Source organism: Bicyclus anynana, chromosome 24 (genome assembly GCF_947172395.1).
Source record: "Bicyclus anynana chromosome 24, ilBicAnyn1.1, whole genome shotgun sequence".
NCBI classification, from domain to species: domain Eukaryota; kingdom Metazoa; phylum Arthropoda; class Insecta; order Lepidoptera; family Nymphalidae; genus Bicyclus; species Bicyclus anynana.
This window is the reverse complement of record NC_069106.1, coordinates 8336919-8359147: the sequence shown is the minus strand read 5'-3', so window position 1 is coordinate 8359147 and position 22229 is coordinate 8336919. Positions and strand designations below refer to the sequence as shown.

The 22229-nt window shown below is 36.8% G+C and overlaps 1 protein-coding gene across 1 annotated transcript in view; it reads left to right on the top strand.

Annotated features, from left to right (window-relative positions):
* Positions 1-3462: 3462 nt before the first annotated feature.
* LOC112049461 (zinc transporter ZIP13 homolog) overlaps positions 3463-22229 on the top strand; it is a 33338-nt gene continuing 14571 nt past the window's right edge. Inside the window, exons 1-2 of the mRNA XM_024087339.2 lie at positions 3463-4097; positions 15807-15920. Coding sequence (XP_023943107.1) covers positions 3914-4097; positions 15807-15920 — 298 coding nt within the window. The 5' untranslated portion in view covers positions 3463-3913. The remainder of the gene's footprint in view (positions 4098-15806; positions 15921-22229) is intronic.

Sequence of the window (22229 nt, the reverse complement as noted above, 5' to 3'; positions counted from 1 at the left end):
CAAGAAGATTCGTATTGCATTTCGTGTCACGGCAACGTAACGGCTAAGGGTGACTGCATACACGTCCGAGTTGTCAGACAATATTGTCATCATAAACTTCCCAAAAATTAACCAACGAGGCAGGTACTAATTTATACTTATAATAATTCTGTAATAGGTCTATTCTGTACATGAAATATATTTCCAAAATAACTATCAAGGGACAACGTAACCCAGGTCCGACAAAATACTCTCTACGTACGTTTCACCCCGAAACCGTAGCATCCTCAGGAGATGTTGACTCAACAACGTGCGATTGCAAAAAACAAAATTTTGTTGGACCTGGGTGACGTTGTCGCATGGGTTTGACGGCTTTTCGCGGATTATAGCAAAATAAATAAATTATTATATATTCATGATGAACTTCCGCAAAGTAACGCCTGCTTCTATACAATAATGTCAAAAATACAATCAGTAAAATTTTTGTCTGTATTTTCGTTATAGAAACAAAAACTACTCGATAGATATTAACGAAACTTGGCACAATTATTATTCTTCATATTCCTGGGCAGGTTATAGTATATTTTTCATCATGCTACGATCAATAGGAAATGAAGTGAAGTGAAGGGAAATGTTGGGAAAACAGGAGAAATTACTCCATTTTTACAGCGATACTACTGTAAGAGATGGACTAAAGGTCGAATGGCTAACGAAGTCGCGGGCGTCCGCTAGTGTATTATAAAATGATAATTCTTGCACATAAGTCACTTCTAATTTGCCGATCAGTAAACCATATTCTTACAAGTGCATGTAACATTAATCTATATTATTGCATTTTCGCAAACGTTCATCATTATCATCATCATGTCAGCCGATAGACGTCCAGGACATAGGCCTTTTGTAGAGACTTCCAAACATCACGATCCTGAACCACTTGCATCCAAATCGCTTGATGTCGTCAGTCCACCTAGTTATGGGATCGACCAAGACTGCACTTTCTAGTAGGGGTTGCCATTCCAGCACCTTGACCCAACGTCCATTGGCTCTTCGTTGAGCTATGTCTGTGACTTTGGTTCTTCTACGAATCTCGTAATTTCTGATTCGATCACACAGAGACACTCCGAGCACACATCGTTCCATCGCCCGCTGTGTAACTTTGGGCCTTCTTATCAGGCTCATAGTTAGCGACCAAGAAGAAGCAGAAGTCGCGGAAGTTATGCAAATCTAAATCCAGTCTAATGTCAGGAATTGGTTCATATTTCACTTCCAAGATTTGATGTAAATAAGTACATAGTCTCAAACGATGAAGGAAAACATCTTGAGGAAACCTGCATACCAATTTTCTTAGTGAAGTCTGCCAATCCGCATTGGGCCAGCGTGGTGGACTGTTGGCCTAACCCCTCTTATTCATAGAGAAGACTTGAGCTCTGCAGTGAGCCGAATATGGGTTAACGAACGAAGTACATAATAACCAAAGCATTGGCTTTGAGATGGATGCCTCCACTATAATAAAGAGGACGGACTCAACACTGAGTGATCGTGGATCCTGAATTTTTGAAAGCAACGAAAGCCCTTCTGTGAGCCAGTGATCTGTCATTTTAAGGCTGAGCCGATTGAGGTGTTCGGTCGTGGCTAGTTACCACCCTGCCGGCAAAGACGTACCGCCAAGCAATTTAGCGTTTCCGATACGATGTCGTGTAGAAACCGAAAGGGGTTTCCATTCCTTGACAATTTAGCCCGCTTCCATCTTAAATTGCATCATCACCATGGATAGAGTCAAGGGCTAACTTTTAAAGAATAAAAAAAATATTAATATTTAAATAGAAATTATAGTTTTCAGACAACTCAGTGCTGTGAATTACGTATTATCTCTTTTATGTTCGCGGCGTTTGCGCGACTGATTGACAACATGACGTTGACAAGACTGATGTGTGTGCATGCACCTTAAAGCGAAGGGCATACCAATGCGTCCGATCTGCGTCCGCTATGATGTACCTATACACTATACTGGATGCAAGTTTACACCTCAACGTGGGTCGTGGACGCCGATGGGCTTATGTATTTAAGTATATTTTATAGTAATCGTACCGTCTATTTTATAGTAGACAGTGGCGTGCACAAGGTATTTAACTAGGGTGGGTACGAAGAAATTATACAAAATGGAAATTAATAACAATTTTTAATAACCTCGATATTATTGATGCAAGTTGGGAGGAGGGTAATTTACCAAAAGTTTGTATGGAAAGTCCTTCATTTTTAGAGTTACAGTTTTAAAAATTTGTTCATAAATCATGAAAAAGAAATACGAAATATAATGTAATTCAAAATTTTTTTAAATTCAATCCCTAAAGTGGTGAAATAGGGCTTGAAAGTTTACATTGATTTCCACGCGGACGAAGTCGCGGGCGTCCGCTAGTAAATCATAAAACTATCGAACTGCCGGTAATTACAGAAGCCAGAAACAAATGAATAAGTCACTTCTAAAAATCTACCTACATTTAATTTACTTTGTACAAGTCTGCCACCTATTTAGGGCAGCTCAAAAAATTACGAGGGTAGGATACCACGACACTAGAAGATTTATTAGATAAGTCTCTCGGTCTTACTCTCTTTTAAAAAAAAAACGTTTTTATTTGAACTTGGCTATTAGTATTTATAGTTATAGAGTCTGTGGTAGATATTTTATCTCTAATCTTTGGTAAAGTCAGACCAATTACCTTTGGACTTGTATCGCACTCAGATTCTCCAACAAAAATTGTCTGTAGTTTTTTGAGGGGGACGAGGCAAACTCACCAATTGAAAATATTTAACACCAATAAATTTATTCTGTGTCCCTACACTACACACAACGATTTTAATCGTATTACACACAGGTGTAATTTTGACACAATGAAACAACGATTCTATAGATGCAGTTTGTATAAACACGTTAACTATCATTACATGATAAATAACATTACTTTTGACAGAGGAGTAAGGTCTAACGCGGCAGGTGCTATTGTAATTGGTCTTAGTTGATAATTATCGAACATTTTTAATTCATTTTAATTTTTAATCTGTTCGATGTGAAACTGTCAAGTTCAAAAGTACCATAGAGAAAAACTGACACCTTTCATTCGTTCATGGTTCGTTCCGATTGAGTTGTCATCTCTGTCGTCACAAAATAAATAAAACTACCAAGTCTATTAGAATATTTTGAACGCACCTCCTCCTTACACCATGTTTTTGCTGTAATTTAACTAAAGATGTACCAAGTCTCGTCAGAATTTCTTTATTTACATTCTAGTTTTATTATTTAGTTCGCTACATTGAGAAAATCTTGGGTAGATAGCTATATCATTTAACTATTTTATTTGTAGTATGTTAGGTTATGTGAATCGGATTGCAACCCTTTTTCAACTTCTCATTCTATAGTCTACGGTCTATGGCATGTGTATTTTTATCTGTAATCAACTGTCATTGTCAATGTCATTCATTGAAAACTTTGATAAAAAAATAAACAAAGAAAAAGAAAATAAATTTAAAATTGGAATTTGCAAGTGCACCGCCACCGCGTTCGGTTCGGTAATAGTCGTGGTGTCTGATTTCATTATTTCGTTTCGACTTTCGATAATCAAATATTGGTCACGGCGAAGGATTATTGTATTTTGATTTTTTGTGTTAGTGTTCAAAATGCAACGTTAACATTGAACGTCTCAAATTAAATTTAAATTAATCTGCGGTGTTATTACGACTGTTTATGAGATAAAATCTGTGGATGTCTCATGTCTTGCTCAATCTCAGTGTAGATTAGTACGTCTAGAGAGCAGTGTGTGATTAATTGAGTAAACCGATTGGCGAAATAAAACCACAAACTAAAAAGTACGTATTAGTGAAAAACGATTTAAACCTGTTCGATTTTTAAAATTTAAAAAGTTCTAAGGATATAATAACAATGGCGAGTTCCAGTGGCGTGTTGGCGGCAAGCTTTTTGCCGGAATACCTAAATGGTTTTGTGGAAGAATTAGATGAACATCCGTGGTTATTTGCGGCTCTCGCATCAATGCTCGTTGGTTTAAGTGGTATCCTGCCTCTACTGATCATACCGATAGACGAGACAGCATCCTTCAAAGACGGCGGTAAGTTGACAAATTTATTTTTGAAGTTGTCATGTATCATCATTTTAAAATAGGACAATGAAATTGTAGTGTTCCTTTGTTTTGTTTTCCAACATAAGATTGTCATTGTCATGATTAAATATAATTCGTGAGAATTAAAACTTGTTTGGCTATAGTGTTCCATATTTAAATTTCAAATTTGGTCTTGAAATAGAATCTCATTTCCATTAGTACTTTAATTATTTAATACCTTTATTATAGTTTGTTGTATTGCTTTATTGGTACAGGCTACAGATTTTGAGGTGCCAGGTTTGAATCCTTGATCAGGCTATGAAATGTTATTAGTAAGCCAGAGTGAGAAAGCACTTCGAGCAATCAACCCCATTTATTTTTATTAACATTTTATAGTTGTTAACAAATTTTTTACTGTCCCTTGTGCCCACTAAACCACACTAGAGGGTGGTGGGAGTAAGCCTATAATACATTCTTCTTTGAAAAGTTAATCTAAACCCAACAGTGGGCCTTGAAAATGGACTGCTTATTTCCCATGACTATAATATAGTCATAAAATCCTATTTTATGATTCCCTGTTGGTTCTGTGGTTAGCAGCGGTAAAGAGATCATGCTAGCAGATTCCTGCCTGGTTACCTTTAAAAATTTATGCATATTCATTGTTGTACTGTATCTAGATATATTTGATAAACCTGGACTGGACTATCACAGCTCTCTAATAGACTAACAGAGCGGGATCAAATCACCCCATTCTATTGAGGCTTCTTAATTAAATATTATATGTCTGAAACGGTTAAGGAAAATCATCATGAGAATTTTCTTTTAAGTGTGTGTAGTCTACCAATCTGCATTGGGCCAGCTTAGTAGACTATTAGCCTAACACCACTCATTCTAAGAGCAGACTCTTGCTTGACAGTGAGTCGAATATGGGTTGTTAATGATTCATTCCATGGATTCACCATGCTTGCCTTTGTTTTGTCTATATTTCTATGGTAATATTATACAGAGGTTGTTTTGAAGAGTAGAAGGATTACCTGTGGACCTACTGAGCCAAAACTCTTTAACCTATAGATAGTCACTTTAAAGTGTCGAAGGCTATATTATATTACCTTACTCTCACGGGAACGAGAATTACGCGGGTGAAACCGCAGCATGTCGGCTTGTATCCAATAAACATGGCCTAAAGTGTTTTTCAGATAGCATGGGTACTACTATAACTATTATCGTGAATCTCGGAAAACTTTCAAGAGTGAAACTAACTGTCACCCGCACCATTCTACATGAAAGAAACTGTAGAAATAGAACTTCCTTTCATAAAGGAAATGAAACATAAACAGTAGTACAGCTGTATAGTGTACTCATATCAAGTTATGTACACAAAACTACTGTGTAATATAATGGCAGACTGTATGATAACATTTGTAAATAATAAATGTTTTTATTTCCATCATTGAAATGACTAACATTAAATGAGTAAAGTAAGTATGAGATAGATATATAATTATTTATTTGACTCGCTGTTGAGCATGAGTCTCCTGTTAGAATGAAAGGGGTGAGACTAGTAGTCCCATTGTTGATTTGTAGACTTCACACATGTAGAGAGAAGAATATATTTTTATGCATGGATGAGGTATGCAGTCAGTAACCTCACTGTTTTTCCTTCAGCATTTGAGACATGTGATATTTAAGGCAGAGGTGAGGCTATCATGGCTCTACGTAATATACAGGGTGCTCTGGAGCATTTCCCATAACTTCTTTAAGGAAAATTAATTAAAAATGTCTAAGAAACATGTTCTAAAATGAATATTTTTGGAGTAAAAAATAATTCTTTTGTAAATAGATCTTAAATTGTATCCCTTATATAGCATCCTTATTGGCCTAGCCAAACTTATTAATTGATAAATATCATGAAGTAGCTTACTAGTCAAGTGCGGAGTGACAGTTGCTATATATCGTCGATATTGACAGTCTTGCCACTACGATTACGTATTTTTAAATGCAAGGATAACGGCGTGTGTCACATGGATAGTCGGAATTAGTTGAATTATTTTGTATGAAAACATGAAAAGTTTTTATTTTTTAGTTAATAAAATATTAGCTATGCAGTTTGGCCCCTATAAGTGAACTCGTCAACACCTTGAAGTTATGGGAAATACTCCTGAGCACCATGTAGGTATATTAATTATTATTTCTAAAAAGAATATTTGCTATATCTTTTATATGACCAACATTCCAATTTCCCTCCAAGTAACTAGTCTGGAAGGACCAGTATCAGGAGTGGGTATGATAATAGTGCCACAGGGCGGGAATCAAACCAACACACTTTGGTGATGTGTCTGAGTGCTTCAGCATTGAGTTACCATTGAGTATACATTGTTGTGTTGTATTTCAAACCATTTTTGTCATCGATTTCAACAGTCTTACATAAAACTTTGATTCTATATAACTAAACCTTCCTTCCTCATGTGTATTGGTGAAAACTGCATGAAGATCAGTTCATTCGTTTTTGAGTTTATCTCGAATAGACAGACATATGTGGCGAAGCACTTTCTGTTATAATTTATGTATATAAACCAAGTATACAGGCTGCAGTCTATTACTTTTAGGTGAGATATTTAACACTTGGGATTGCCAATGACTTGTGAAATGTGTTGGGCAATCGACCTAGATGGCCGATTTCTATGGAGATAAATAATTGAATGTCCGATAGCAAACTGATAGTTACGGAAGCAGCAAATAAAAGATTTTTATTTCACTAATATAATAGAAAGATTAAGATTGTGCTGGTAACCATTGTATTAAGAACTTTGAAGGTATGAATAAAACTTCATAATATAAGAACACCTAGAACTGTCATGTCCGAGCCGTGATAGCCCAGTGGATATGGCCTCTGCCTCCGAATCCGGAGAGCGTGGGTTCGAATCTGGTCTGGGGCATGCACCTCCAACTTTTCAGTTGTGTGCATTTTAAGAAATTAAATATCACATATTTCAAACTTTACCTATACTATTTATAATCTGACATTTTACCTATACTATTTAGACTTTTTAATTTAATTTTTGATTTTTTGTTTTTATGTTTATCTTAATATGGATGTATGCCTGAAATAAATGAATTTTTTTTTTTTTCAAACAGTGAAGGAAAAACATCATGAAAAAACCTGCATACCAGAGAATTTTCTTTTATGTATTTTTATTTTTTTGGTATGTATGTATATTACAGGAAAAAGAGTTGTGGGCCTAAATAACAAATATGTACTTGTCTTAAATGGACACATCTATGAGTAGGTTACATCACTACATTGGCATTGCCGCTTGCTATTGCCATAATGATCTGACATGCTATCATTGAACTACTTACGATAAACAAACAGGAATGATCGTTAACAGCATAGATGAATAAAATAGACAGACGGTTACTCCGTCAAACAATAGGGATGATGACAGTTTTTTATATTGTGTATAAATTAGGAGTATGTTAATTGTAAAGCAAAAAAGTAACAAGGTATCTGCGATCATTACTTTCGCAATACTGCGCTGCGGATCCCTGAAATACGCCCCATACAAAATGGTACGATTTAATGACGTTGTAGGTCATAATGATCGTTAGATTTGTATGGGCGGTCAAACAAATCGTTATTTACACGTGTAATTAATTTTTTTTATCCATGAGTGAGTGTGAGTGTGTAGTGTATTGCCAGGAAAGGAAATTAATGGCCATCTATATTTTTATATGTGCATGACGCATCTGCATAATTTTTTAGTTTAGGAGATGGTATCTGGACTTTTTATTGCGTCTATGGTTAACTGTAGCTAGTTTACTTGCAGTAATTAGTAGTGTAGGGTCTTATCAGTATATGGTAATCAAGATTCGTGACGGTAATGAAAATTAATCAATTTTATAATCGTACAATAGTCGTTAAAATATTAGCCATGTATAATACTCATGTTATGACAATATACAACGGGCGGGTACCGGGGCCAATCTCATGTTGAGATTAACATGTACACTGGAGATATAGTACACAAGTGTGTGCGCAAGCACTGGTGCACTGTCTATGCCCTCACTCACAGTTCGGGACGGCAGACACGGTGAAAGATCAGGCGCAGGACTGACGGCTTTACGTACTCTCCTAGTCACGGCCTTACCGGGGCCTTGTAAAACCGCCAACTTCCCAACCAACACCCCACGCAAAAAGAGGGGTGTTATAAGTGACGTGTTTGTCTGTCTGTCAGTGTGTCTGTGGCACCATAGCTCCCGTACGGGTGAGGCGATTTCAATTTTTTATTTTATTAAAGGTGACTTACAAGCGAGTGTTTTTCGACATGTTAGATGAAAATCAGTTGAGCCGTTTAAAAGTTATGGGGGGTGAAAGTGGGGAAGAATAACCGAATGTTTTTTCGATTTTTTTTTATTATTCTTTATGAGTTAGCCCTTGACTATAATCTCGATGAAAATCCACACCCCTTTCGGTTTCTACACGACATCATACCTCTCCCACCAGCCAGACCTGGACCAATTAAGAAAATCTCAATCGGCCCAGCCGGGGATCGAACCCAGGACCTCCGTTTTGTAAATCCACCGCGCATACCACAGCGCCACGGAGGCCGTCAAAATATACTCGAGTGGGTCTCTAATGAAAGCGCACTGAAAGAAAATATTGACGACGAAAGTGTAATTAATAATTTCATGACATTCTGGGGTTTTTCTATATTTTCAATTTTATGTTATCTTATACAAAGATGTCTAAAATAAGATGTAAGGTACGTCCAATCGATAAGTTTATCGGTCGAACTGTGATGTTGTAGATGTTGATCTAAGATTGATATCGTATGTCTTTGTTCAGATCCAAATGATATGACTGTATCTATTTGACTTTAGATTCACACCAGCGGACACATATGACTCTATGCATCTATAATTTTATGTGATAACTGCCTACAATGGGGATGATTATGATTGCAGATACCCTGTTACTTTTACAAAATTGCTTTACTATTAGCATACTCTTAATCTATATACAATTTAAAAAACTGTCATCATCCCTTTTTTTTTGACATGACAACGTCTTTTAGTTCGATTTTACGACTGTGTGCTTAGTTATAAATAAGTTTGCAAAATGGTGGTAAACAAAACAAAACCTTGGCTGAGTTTGTTGTGGGTTCTTCTCGGACTAAGGCGCGTTTGGAACTCTCGTAACTTTAATTTTAAGTTTTCGGCTATTATTACCACCATTAGATTAAATTAAATTATGACATAATCCTGACCTTTCAAAAGCGCTTGTAAAGTAAGTCTAATTGAAATAAATGATTTTTTGAATTTTGATGGAGCCAGCTGTACACTCGGAAAAAAATGACGTCATACGTCGTTCCTTCGCTCTAGGGTTGCCAACTATTTTTTTACAAGAAATAAAGTATATTCTGGTCTATGAAGATTATTAAACAGTATTTTAGAAAAACAAACATTTTTTTTGAAAAATGCAACCATTCCACCAGTATTTTCTTATGACGTTGTCACGTTCAACTATCGTCAGTTAACCGACTTTACAGACAACAGTTTTTTTTAAATGTTTGTTACCTCATAACTTCGTTATTTATTAACCAATTTTGAAAATTCTTTTTTTGTTTGAGAGTACTTCCAGATTGGTCCCATTTCATTTTCATGAAAATCGGTTTAGTATTATTGTGTTAAAATGAAAATAACTGAAATATGTCTGTGAAGTTGGTTCCATTTTTAACCGACTTCAAAAAAAGGATGAGGCCGTTACTGTCTGAAAATACAGTTTAAATCTTTATGATTTAAACGGCTTGAATTTATACATTTAAATTGATCAGAAGGTAGCACGTAGTACGATGTTATTTTTCGCTTTTTAGTTTAGTAGAAATATTTTTGTTATTTTGAATTCGGTTATATTTTTTTTATTAAAAATTTTATGTTAAAAAGATTATTGTATGTATATGTAACCAGCACATTGCGTTTAAAAATAAATTAATAAACAGTGAAGCGAGACTGTATCAAGTTAGGTATTGCACTAACCCGATGACCTTACAGTTACGATTATTGTAGTGTTATTTATACCCTGGGTCAAGCGGTCCCTGATACTGAGAAACGTATATACTAAGAAACCGATATATGGCTACCATTGTTTTGCATTCCTTTAATCTTGTATTTTTTCATAAATTATTTTTACCTCACTCGCATAGTTCCCGTTCCTGTGAGAATATTGGAATAAAATATAGCCTATGTCATTCATTGTGTGCATTTTAAGAAATTAAATATCACGTGTCTCAATCTGTGAAGAAAAAAACATCGTGAGGAAACCTGCAGAGAATTTTCTTAATTCTCTGCATGTGTGAAGTCTGCCAATCCGCTTTGGGCCAAAACTGATGACTTTGATGATAGGAATGTTTTTTACTCTTTCACGCCTCGACTACTGAACCGAATTAGCAAAAATTTGGTATCAAGATATGTTATAGCCTGGATATGTTATAGCCTGGATTAATCCATGTTTCCCGAGGAATTTGTGAAAAACTAAATTCCACGCGGACGAAGTCGCGGGCGTCCGCTAGTATGCTATATTTTATCCCCGTATTCCTACGGGAACGGGAACCACGCAGGTGAAACCGCGAGATTTTGCTTGTCTATAGCAATAATAAAATATTAGATAAGTTATACCCACATGGCTATGTGGTTAGTTTATATGTCTTAGAAGTGGGTGCGAGAAGATTACTACCAAAACCTCTATCTAAAACCTTGGCCTCGCTAGAACTGCAGTTCCTTATCAGAAAGTGTATCCACAGTACATCTATGATCAAAAGATCATAGATGTACTGTCATTATTATTGTTAGAATCATATCGGCTGGGCAGTGAGATAGTGCCGATCACAAGTCCTCTGACTAGAGTAAGCAAACACCCAAACTGTACTTTAAAAATTCCAAGTTTACAGTATACAGCGCTGTTAACAACTCATATTTAGGCCTAAAAGATGTATGCTATAGCACGCTATAGTCTCGCAAATTTGTTGATAACACTCCCAATGATATGCGGGCGACAGGGAAAAACTGCGCAGGTGTAAAATCGTGCGTGCGGCGAAGTGACGTGCATCAGTTGTGGGGTTTTCATTCATCGCTACACGCCCCGGCCCGCTCGCATCATGTAACTTGGGAGTGCTACGAACGAAGATGCCAAGCTATAAGCCTTTCTTTCTAAAATTAATTTGATAAAACAAAATCTATTTTTCAACTATCATTATCAGATAATTATTGATAATGAATACACTATTTAAACTTGATTGATTGATGACTTAGTTGTTAGATATGAAAAAATCAACAAATCTCGATACACATAACACAGGGAGTACCTACTAAATAATAGATAACAATTTACAACACCAGTTATCAGTAATAATAAATAAGATTTATGTTATCAAAATCAGCGATTTATGGATATATCTACAATAAAAATGATTCGATACAATTAACAATGATTTACAATAGTGAAAAAAATACTCAATAGAAAGATAAAATCCTACTAATATTATAAACGCGAAAGTTTGTATGGATGCTTGGACGTATGTTTGGATGTTTGGATGTTTGTTTGGACGTTTGTTACTCTTTAACGCCGCTACTACTGAAGCGATTTGGCTAAAATTTGGAATGGAAATAGATTTTACTTTGGATTAACACATAGGCTACTTTTTATCCCGAAAAATCCATGGTTTTTCCGAGATTTCGAAAACTGATGATTTTGATTGTATGAATGTTTATTACTCTTTCACGCCTCTTCTACTGAACTGAACACACAACTCGACATTGTAGACAATATTTAGGTATTATTTGTTTAAATAACGTTCGTTGTTGACCACAACTTTTTTTTATTTTATTGTCTACAAGTTAGCCCTTGACTACAATCTCACCTGATGGTAAGTGATGATGCAGTCTAAGATAGAAACGGGCTAACTTGTTAGGAGGAGGATGAAAATCCACACCCCTTTCGGTTTCTACACGGCATCGTACCGGAACGCTAAATCGCTTGGCGGTACGTCTTTGCCGGTAGGGTGGTAACTAGCCACGGCTGAAGCCTCCCACCAGCCAAATTGAGATCCCACTAACATTGAGATGTGTATAAATTTCCTCTTTTGAGCGCCTCATTTTTCATGCGCTAGTAACACATCTAACAGTATTTAATATCATTGATAATAAATTATAATGAGCTCCAGAGCAGTATAAAAATACGAATAAGTAATAACTTATAAGTGATATGTACCTCATTATTTATATCTTAACTATATTCAAGAATATATTATTATAATTAATTTATTTATTTGGCTTATAATGACGTTAATTTATTGTATTAATTAACAGTTGGAGACATTTAACAAAACAAATACTAGAGGCTAATAAAAACATTAAATATAAATATGTTTTTATTTCATTTCAAGACTAGAAGATTGACGGCCTCCGTGGCGCAGTGGTATGTGCGGTGGATTTACAATATGAAGGTCCTGGGTTCGATTCCCCGCTGAGTCGATTGAGGTTTTCTTAATTGGTCCAGATTTGGCTGGTGGGAGGCTTCGGCCGGGGCTAGTTACCAACCTACCGACAAAGACGTGCCGCCAAGCGATTTAGCGTTCCGGTATGATGTCGTGTAGAAATCAAAAGGAGTGTGGATTTCATCTAACAAGTTAGCCCGCTTCCATCTTAGATTGCATCCTCACTTAACATCAGGTGAGATTGTAGTCAAGGGCTAACTTAGAGTATAAAAAAAAATGTTTTTATTTCATTTCAAAACTTGAAGATTTTATTTAACAAAATGAACATATATATGCAATTTTATGTTAAAATAGATATAGTCTTGTGCTAGAGTACAATCACTGTTTATAGGATACAGTAACGCGGACTACATACATTCAGTTTTAACTGTGCAGGTTTATCTAATAACTAGCGGACGCCCGCGACTTCGTCCGCGTGGAAATCGATGTAAACTTTCAACCCCTATTTCACCTCTTTCTATTTATATTTTAGCATGTTCAATATATAATAAGTAGTCCAATAATCATTTTACACGATTAGACAACTCAAAACATGAACGAGTTAGCATATATTAGAAAAAACTTTAACCCCTTTTTACCCTTAGGGGTAGAATTTTAAAAATATTTTATTGTCATTATTTTTAGTATTTTTCTGATAGTATACATACCAATTCTTACAAATATAACTTGAATACTGAAGGACTTTTTATACAAAAATTTAAATTTTTGTTTCACGCCCTTCTGAATTAATTTTCGTCTCAAATCGTGCCAAATTTATTTGAATTAATTCAGTAGTTTCAGCGCGATGCCCAGTCAACAAAAATACGGACAGACAGAGACGCAAAAAAAAATAATTTTTTGGCTTCTGTATCGATTATACAGGATGCTCGAGTATTTCACATAACTTCAAAGTGTTGACGAGTCTACATAAAGGAGCTGAAAACTGCATAACTAATGTTTTTTTAACTAAAAAAATTTAAACTTTTTTACCTAGAAGATGCCTATTCACTCTTGGCTTGAAGGTGTTAAAATGGGGATGATGACTAGGTTTGAATATATTGATTTTTATGATACATTCGGGTAAATAGGGTCAATGTTAACTAATTTATACATAAAAAGCAAAGATTGTCTGGATATTTGTAAAATAAATGAGATATAAAAATATTTTATCGTAATTAGATGAAAATTTATACAGTTTTAGCTTCCTTACATTAAATGTGACATTTTTTAATATATGAACTATAAGCATAAACGCACAAATAACAAAGATATTAGTAATTTTGTTTGAACGCGCATACAAATCTAACGATCATTACATTGCCTATGACGTCATTATTTCGAGCCATTTTGTATGGGGCGTTTTTCAGGGATCCGCGGCAGCGCCGCAAATCTGACCCTTTAAATCCCTGTAGCTCCGAAAGTAATGATCGCAGATACCCTGTTCCTTTTACAAAATTGCTTTACTATTAGTATACTCTTAATTTATATACAATTTAAAAAACTGTCATCATCCCTATTGTTGGCAGCTCAGACGCCGGAAGGGCACAACGAATTAAAACTGAGGTTTTAATTCAATAACCGTTTTTTTTTTCTATATATGATTAGCGACTTCGTTCGCGTGAAACTGGATTTGAACTATCAACTAGCCCTACCGTACCCCTACAGCGGACGACCGCGACTTCGTCCGCGTGAAACTCGATTTGAACTATCAACTACCCCTACCCTACCACTACCGTACCCCTACCCCTTTTTAATTTTTTTTTGTCATAAGAACCTTCTCCTGACAATAACAAACACATGAAAAAAAATTGTGACCAAGACCAAGTAATATACTATACGGATACATTTTTATATGTATACATATAAAATTTGTATTATAGATAATAAGTTGCGGATCATTATTATCTGTAAGAGGTCTGGTTATTATCATTGAAATTTAAGAGGTGTCTTGGATCACGTATGTAGATAAAGTGCTTATAAGTCACTTATAAAGATCACGAGTTAAGGCAACTATCCCGAAATGTGATTAAATCTAAAGATAGAAACACATTGAACTTCGCGACAAAGTATTAATTATTATACTACAGCCTTTTTTCATGTGTACTGTTTACGAACATAGAAATTAGAAATGAAGGTAGAAAACGTAAATTCCCATCGATCTCCTATTGAAAAGTGGATGACACAATCAGCGACCAAAAAACGTCCATAATCAATGAGTGCCAAACACAAATTCTTGGCACTCAATTCAAGTTGTCGAATTTGCAAATTCAACCTTAAACTCAATCCTTTTTGCAGCATTTTAAGAAATTAAATATCATGTGTCTCGAACGGTGAAGGAAAATATCGTGAGGAAACCTGCATACCAGAGAATTTTCTTAATTCTATGCGTGTGTGAAGTCTGCCAATCCGCATTGGTCCAGCGTGGTGGACTATTAGCCTAACCCTCGGCCTAACTCGAGCTCAGTGGTGAGCCGAATATGGGTTGGTAACGACATATGTGTATTGTAGGAAATATCGCTCGATCTCGTGTTGGCTCGTGCCGACGCTAGGTGGCGCGACTGTTTTCCGTATTTTGCCGTGGAGACCCTTGGGCTATGGAGTTGCAGTGCCAAAAAAAGTCTCCGAATAATTTCACCGCGGCTAGTTACCTCGACTGGTGACAGAAAGACTCATTTTTTGCGCAAATAATCAGCCTGGCTGTCAAATGCAGAAATGCAGCCAGTATTCTTGCCACCATTCCACGTGGGCATTTGTATAGTTATTAGGATAAGTTAGCTTATAGTTCCCTATTGTGTCTGATAGTCTGACATAACAATTTATAAAAAAAGTAATTTGAAAAAAAAGTGTGTCAGCTCAGACGCACGAATGGAGTTTACTCTTTTAGATCGACTGTCTAAATAGTGTATGTTGCCCCGCAGCACGCATGAAAAGTGAAAGGTGCGCAACTGAGGTGCAGCAGGCCGCGGCGTGCACGCCCGCCATAAGCGTGCATATGCGTCTGGGCGCACGGTGAAAAGTGCGCAGAATAGTTTGCGCACAAAAACGTAACGCTGTCATTCGTTCATCGAATTTTACTGCCCATATTTTTTTCATACCGGGGGCTATATATGAAAACTAGATTCTTAAGGAGTAAACTCCAAAAATAATTAAATCATTTATTTAATGTAAAACGTTTTTTTATTTCCAGCCAGTGCAGCAACGCTTCGAATTCTGCTCAGCTTCGCTGTGGGAGGGCTACTTGGTGACGTTTTCCTTCACCTGCTGCCCGAAGCGTGGCAACATGACCTCGCTAGTACAAAAGGTGAGATTGATTCACTTCTATCACTCATATGGGGGGGAGGGGCAGCTACCCTCAATTTTACGCGTACATTACTAACTTGGCACGTTCGTTGATGACACTCTCATGATATGCGGGCGACGGGGCGGTAACGACTGCGCGGGTGTCAAGTCCTCCGCGCGGTGCAGAGGGAAGGACTGCGCGGGGGCGCCGCTACCCCCTCCCGGATCGCGCGGACCATCGGGTGTGTCATGCACGCCATTGACGATCAATTATTCTCACGTTTCTGCAGCATCCACGACTATAACTGATCGTGTATTGGTCACTGCGTGCATGACGGGTCGACTTATGAAACGTCTTCGCTGCCGTTTGCGCTGCAGAAACGTGAGATTAATTGACCGTCAATGGCTGAGTTTACGAACGAACTTGCCAAGCTATTTAAGCCTTTATCGGTGGCTTTTAAAATGTTCGTTAATAAGGTTTTTTTTTAAATTCTTTACAAGTTAGCTCTTGATTACAATGTCACCTGATGGTAAGTGATGATGCACTCAAAGATGGAAGCGGGCTAACTTGTTAGGAGGAGGATGAAAATCTCCCTATCGGTTTCTACACGACATCGTACCGGAACGCTAAATCGCTAGGTAATAAGTAATCACTGGTATTTCAACATACACTGCATTGTTCTGTTACATGCCTACATAATCAGTATGCAAATGCGGTAAATAGGTATTGGTCATTGACATTGCCCGCAAGTTCATTCCCAAGGTCGTTTTTACGTGCAGGTTTATGACTAAATATACCTACGCACCTGTGCTACTAATCGATAACGTTATCTTGTTATCTGAGGCCTCAATAGCTCAGTAGTAAAGGGGCAGGAAGCATCGCCGAGAGGTGGGTCGATCCTCGCCCGATGGACTATAGTCGTCCCACTCCTGACAGTCTTTTCCGGGTAGTTAGAGGCGAATAGGAATATTGGTCATATTTAAATGATATGACAAATATTATTACAAAAACAAAAAACCCGACTGCTTAAGCGTAATGAACTGAAAAGAAAAAACCAGTATTGTAATTCTATATAAAATTCTAACTAATGCGGTGACCACCATAAAATTGTTTCGCTTTTTGATTATTGTTAAAACAGTAATATATAAGTGATATGATGTATATATTTATGTAATGGTCTTTTCACGATCTTTCATTTGATACCAATATTGTTAGGTTAAGAAAAAAAGACCCACGCCCCACTTTTTTCAGTTACGGGCGCCATTTTAAAAATTTATATAGCCTATGTCACTACCACAATATAACTTGTTGGGAGTAGGATAAAAATCCACATCCCTTTCGGATTTTACTCGACATTATACCGATACGCTAAATCGCTTGGCGGTACGTCTTTACCGGTAGGGTGGTAACTAACGAAAGCCGAAGCCTCCCACCAATCAGACATGAACCAATTGAGATAACCTCAGTCTGCCTATCTTAGGATCGAACCCAGGACCTCCGTTTCACATACCACTGCACCACGAAGGCCGTCAAAATGAATGAAATGAAACATTACATTAATTACTAATAGGTGTTAGACCTTTTTTAAGTAAAAAAAAATCGGTTGTCTGTAAAGTCGGTTTACAGACGATAGTTGAACGTGACAACGTCATAAGAAAATTCTAATGGAATGGTTGCATTTTCAAAAGAAAATGTTCGTTTTTCTAAAATACTGTTTAATAATCTTCATAGACTAAAATATACTTGTAAAAAAAGTTGGCAACCCTAGAGCGAGGGAACGACGCATGACGTCATCTTTTTTCGAGTGTCCAGCCGGCTCCATCGAATTATTAGACGTTGTCACGTCAAAACCTGTCTCGGAACCCTATAGGGGGTTAATTAAGACTGTTTCTGGTGCGGGGTCACCATTTCATCATCACCTTGGGAACTCAACATCCAACTTTTAGAAATACCTATGTATGCTACTTCAGCATCGTGACTTATGAGCTACTAGCTGCCGCCCCGCGGTTTCATCCGCGTAGTTCCCGTTCCCGTAGGAATACGGAGATAATATAAAGCCTATAACCTTCCTCGATAAATGGGCTATCTAACACTGAAAGAATTTTTCAAATCGAACCAGTAGTTCCTGAGATTAACGCGTTCAATCAAACAAGCAAACGGACAAACTCTTTAGCTTTATAATATTAGTATAGAGTATAGATATCAGTAACTATGGTTCATCATTTTACATTTAATCTCGCATCTATTCGATGTTACTTACTCGTAATGCGACACTCATAAGGCGAAGCTAAACACGTTTCGATAACATTGTAAACACATTTCCTTATGAAGCCATTAAGGCGAATACTCGCTTAGCGATCAGCTGTGTTTTACCTACACTGGATTCGATAATTATACCGAATTACCGCGCAGATTGAGTGGAACTTCTTTGGAAATTTGTGGAATTACCTATACCTCTGACGGTTTCTACGCGGCATCGTATCGGAACGCTAAATCGTTTGGCGGATTAGAAATAAATGGTTAAAAAAACTATACTGACTGTAAACTTAAACATGCTTCAATAAAAAAATTTAATAAAAAAAATTCAACCGACTTCCAACTCAAAAATTAACCTAAACTAAAAAGCAAGAAATAACTTCTTACCTATATGCTACCTTCTGATCAGTTTGAAGGCGGTGCCAAGCCAGTGATGTTTTAATTCAAGCCGTTTAAATTACAACGTTTCTGTACTTCCTTCAGAAACGACTTTAATTAAAACATGACACTGGATTGGCACCGCCTTCAAACTGATCAGAAGGTAGCATATAGGTAAGAAGTTATTTCTTGCTTTTTAGTTTAGGTTAATTTTTGAGTTGGAAGTCGGTTGAATTTTTTTTATTAAAATTTTTATTTTTTCATTTTTAGTGTTAGCATACCTATTGAGTGTGAACAAAAAATAATTAGCTAAAACGTTATTTTCTTATGATAAGTACCTAAGTCAATTTTATAAATACTGCCTTAACTCACATATAAAATTTCACTCCCCCTTTACCCGCACGTAATATGAATATTCAGAAGAACGTGAAAGGTATCATAACTAATGAGAAGAGGTCTTAACTGTCCTCCGTCTTCATCATCAGACCCCCTATGCAGTCACAATCCTTATGGGTGGAAAGTTCTCATTAATATAAAATTAATCTAGTCCAAATACAAGGTAGCTACTGTAAACCGTCGAGGAGTTCCCTTAACTCTCCTTTATCTTCATCACCAGACCCCTCTTACAGTCGCAACCTATCCAAGTGGAAAGTTCTCATCAATACAAAATTATCAAGTCAAAACACAAGGTAGCTACTGTGAACCGTCGAGGAGTTTCCTTAACTATCGTTCGTCTCCATCATCAGACCCTTAAAACAGTCACAAACCATCTAGGTGGAAAGCTCTCAGCAATACAAATTAATCAAGTCCAAACACAAGGTATCGACTGTGAACCGTCGAGGAGTTCCCTTATCTCTCGTTCGTCTCCATCATCAGACCCTTAATACAATCACAAACCATCTACGTGGAAAGTTCTCATCAATACAAATTAATCAAGCCCAAAGAAAAGGTAACTGCTGTAAATCGTTGACGAGTTCCATCGTCTGTGTTTCGGCTCCATCATCAGACTAACTCCAGACCTTCATAAAATTGTAGTGGCTTAAAATACCTTACGTAAACACTAACAAATGCACTAGCCGTCTCTACGATTTTCGAAAGTTCCCCTCGATTTCTCCAGGATGCCATCATCAGATCCTGACATGAAAAAAATGGGACCACCCTGGAATCAAACCCTTCAAAACGAAAAAAGAATTTTCAAAATCGGTCCACAAATGACGGAATTATCGCTGGACATACATAAAAAAAAAAAAAAACATACATACAGCCGAACGTAGAACCTCCTCCTTTTTGGAAGTCGGTTAAAAATGTTTTTTCGCTTTTATATGAAACTAACGGACGCCCGTGACTCAGTCCGCTTTTAGACCTCTTTAATCCGGCCCTATCGCAAAATCCGTTCTTAGTGGATACATACTAACTATAAACTACCTTCCTGCCTTTCAGCTTTCATCAAGCGGTTTTCGAGTTTTCGTCATGAATGACTTTTCGCATTTATATATTAAGATTTATCTGATTAAGTCTGCCAATTGGGGCCAGCGTGGTGGACTATTAGCCTAACCGAGGGGTTAGACTAATATAATGAGAGGTCATTCTGAGAGGAGACTCGTGCTTAAAATTGAGCTGAATATTTAATGATGATGATGAATCATTCGTTTAGCTTCTTATATAAACATACCCACTTATAATCTTAGAGGCGATACCAATCTTTCCTTGTGGTAATAATGATGATTCGCCTTAAATACTCGATACTCGTATCGTGTTATAATTAATCGCTGAGGTTTTGTGTCGCTAGTTGATAACATACGATTTTTTGCTATACAAAATAAGGCTTTATTGTTATAGGAATAGAGTTTATTATTAAACGAGCTGGCGCTTGTGGTATGATTCAAAGGTTGAGGTTTTGTGTTCCAAGCGTATAGTGAGAACAGTAGTAGGTATAAACAAAGTGTGAATGGAATTACGATAGACGGTTTTTAAACTCGTAAGTACAATACAAGTACCTATTAGTACTACGAATATAACCTTATTTAAGCTAATGTTATTTTGTAGGTGTATTTTTAGTTTGGACAGCTGTTTTATTTCTTTTACCGACTTATCAAAATGATGTATTTTTAAAATTATTCAGTGCATTATTTTATTATTAAAAATTTTAATAAAAAAAATTCAACCGACTTCCAACTAAAAAATTAACCTTAACTAAAAAGCAAAAAATAACATCTTACTTATGTGCTACCTTCTGATCAGTTTGAAGGCGGTGCCAAGCCAGTGATGTTTTAATTTAAGCCGTTTAAATTACAAAATTTCTGTGGTTCTTTCAGAAACGGCTTTAATTAAAACATGACACTGGATTGGCACCGCCTTCAAACTGATCAGAAGGTAGCACATAAGTAAGATGTTATTTTTTGCTTTTTAGTTAAGGTTAATTTTTTAGTTGGAAGTCGGTTGAATTTTTTTTATTAAAATTTTTATTTTTTAATTTTTAGTGTTAGCACACCCACTGAGTGTGAACAAAAATTAATAAGCAATTAGTTGAAACGTTATTTTCTTATGATAAGTATCTAAGTCCTACAATCCCAATTTTAAAAATACTACCTTAACTCATATACAAAATTTCACTCCCCCTTTATCCACACGTAATATGAATATTCATAAAATCGTGAAAGGTGACTGTCCTCCGTCTTCATCACCAGACCCCCTATGCAGTCACATTCTCATCAATATAAAATTTATCAAGTCCAAACACAAGGTAGCTACTGTGAACCGTCGAGGAGTTCCCTTAATTCTCCTTAATCTTCGTCACCAGACCCCTAATACAGTCACAACCATCTAGGTGGAAAGTTCTCATCAATACAAATTTATCAAGTCCAAACACATGATAGCTACTGTGAACCGTTGAGGAGTTCTCTTAACTGTCATTCGTCTTCATCATCAGACCCTTAATACAGCCACAACCCATCTAGGTGGAAAGTTCTCATCAATACAAATAAATCAACCCCAAACAAAAGGTACCTGCTGTAAATCGTTGACGAGTTCCATCGTCTGTGTTTCGGCTCCATCATCAGACCAACTCCAGACCTTCATAAAAGTGTAGTGGTTTAAAATACCTTATGGAAACACTAACAAACGCACTTGCCGTCCCTATAATTTTCGAAAGTTCCCCTCGATTTCTCCAGGATGCCATCATCAGATCCTGACATGAAAAAAATGGGACCACCCTGGAATGGAACCCTTCAAAACAAAAAAAGAATTTTCAAAATCGGTCTACAAATGACGGAATTATCGCTGGACATACATAAAAAAAAAAAAAAAAAAACATACATACAGCCGAACGTAGAACCTCCTCCTTTTTGGAAGTCGGTTAAAAAGTAAGTCGTCGCACAAGGGTCACGACAGCCACAATCGCCGCTACAAGAAGAAAGGGCCACAAAAGTAGCTGAAGCGCGCGACAACCACTTGTGGCCGATGGTCGACACTTGTGGTTGGTGGCTGCTATTTTTTTAACTCATAGATGCAGTATCACAATCGCGCGAGTGGCGTGTGGCGGTGTTTTGTGTTTGCGTTTAGTGGCCGGTGCGGGCCACAAGAAGCGAGCAGCGACCATTGTAGCGTGTGGCAGCCACTGGCGTCAACCGTATGCGGCGAGTCTGTATACAATGTATAAAAAGTACAGGAAATGTGCCGGTAGCGACGTTTTGTGGT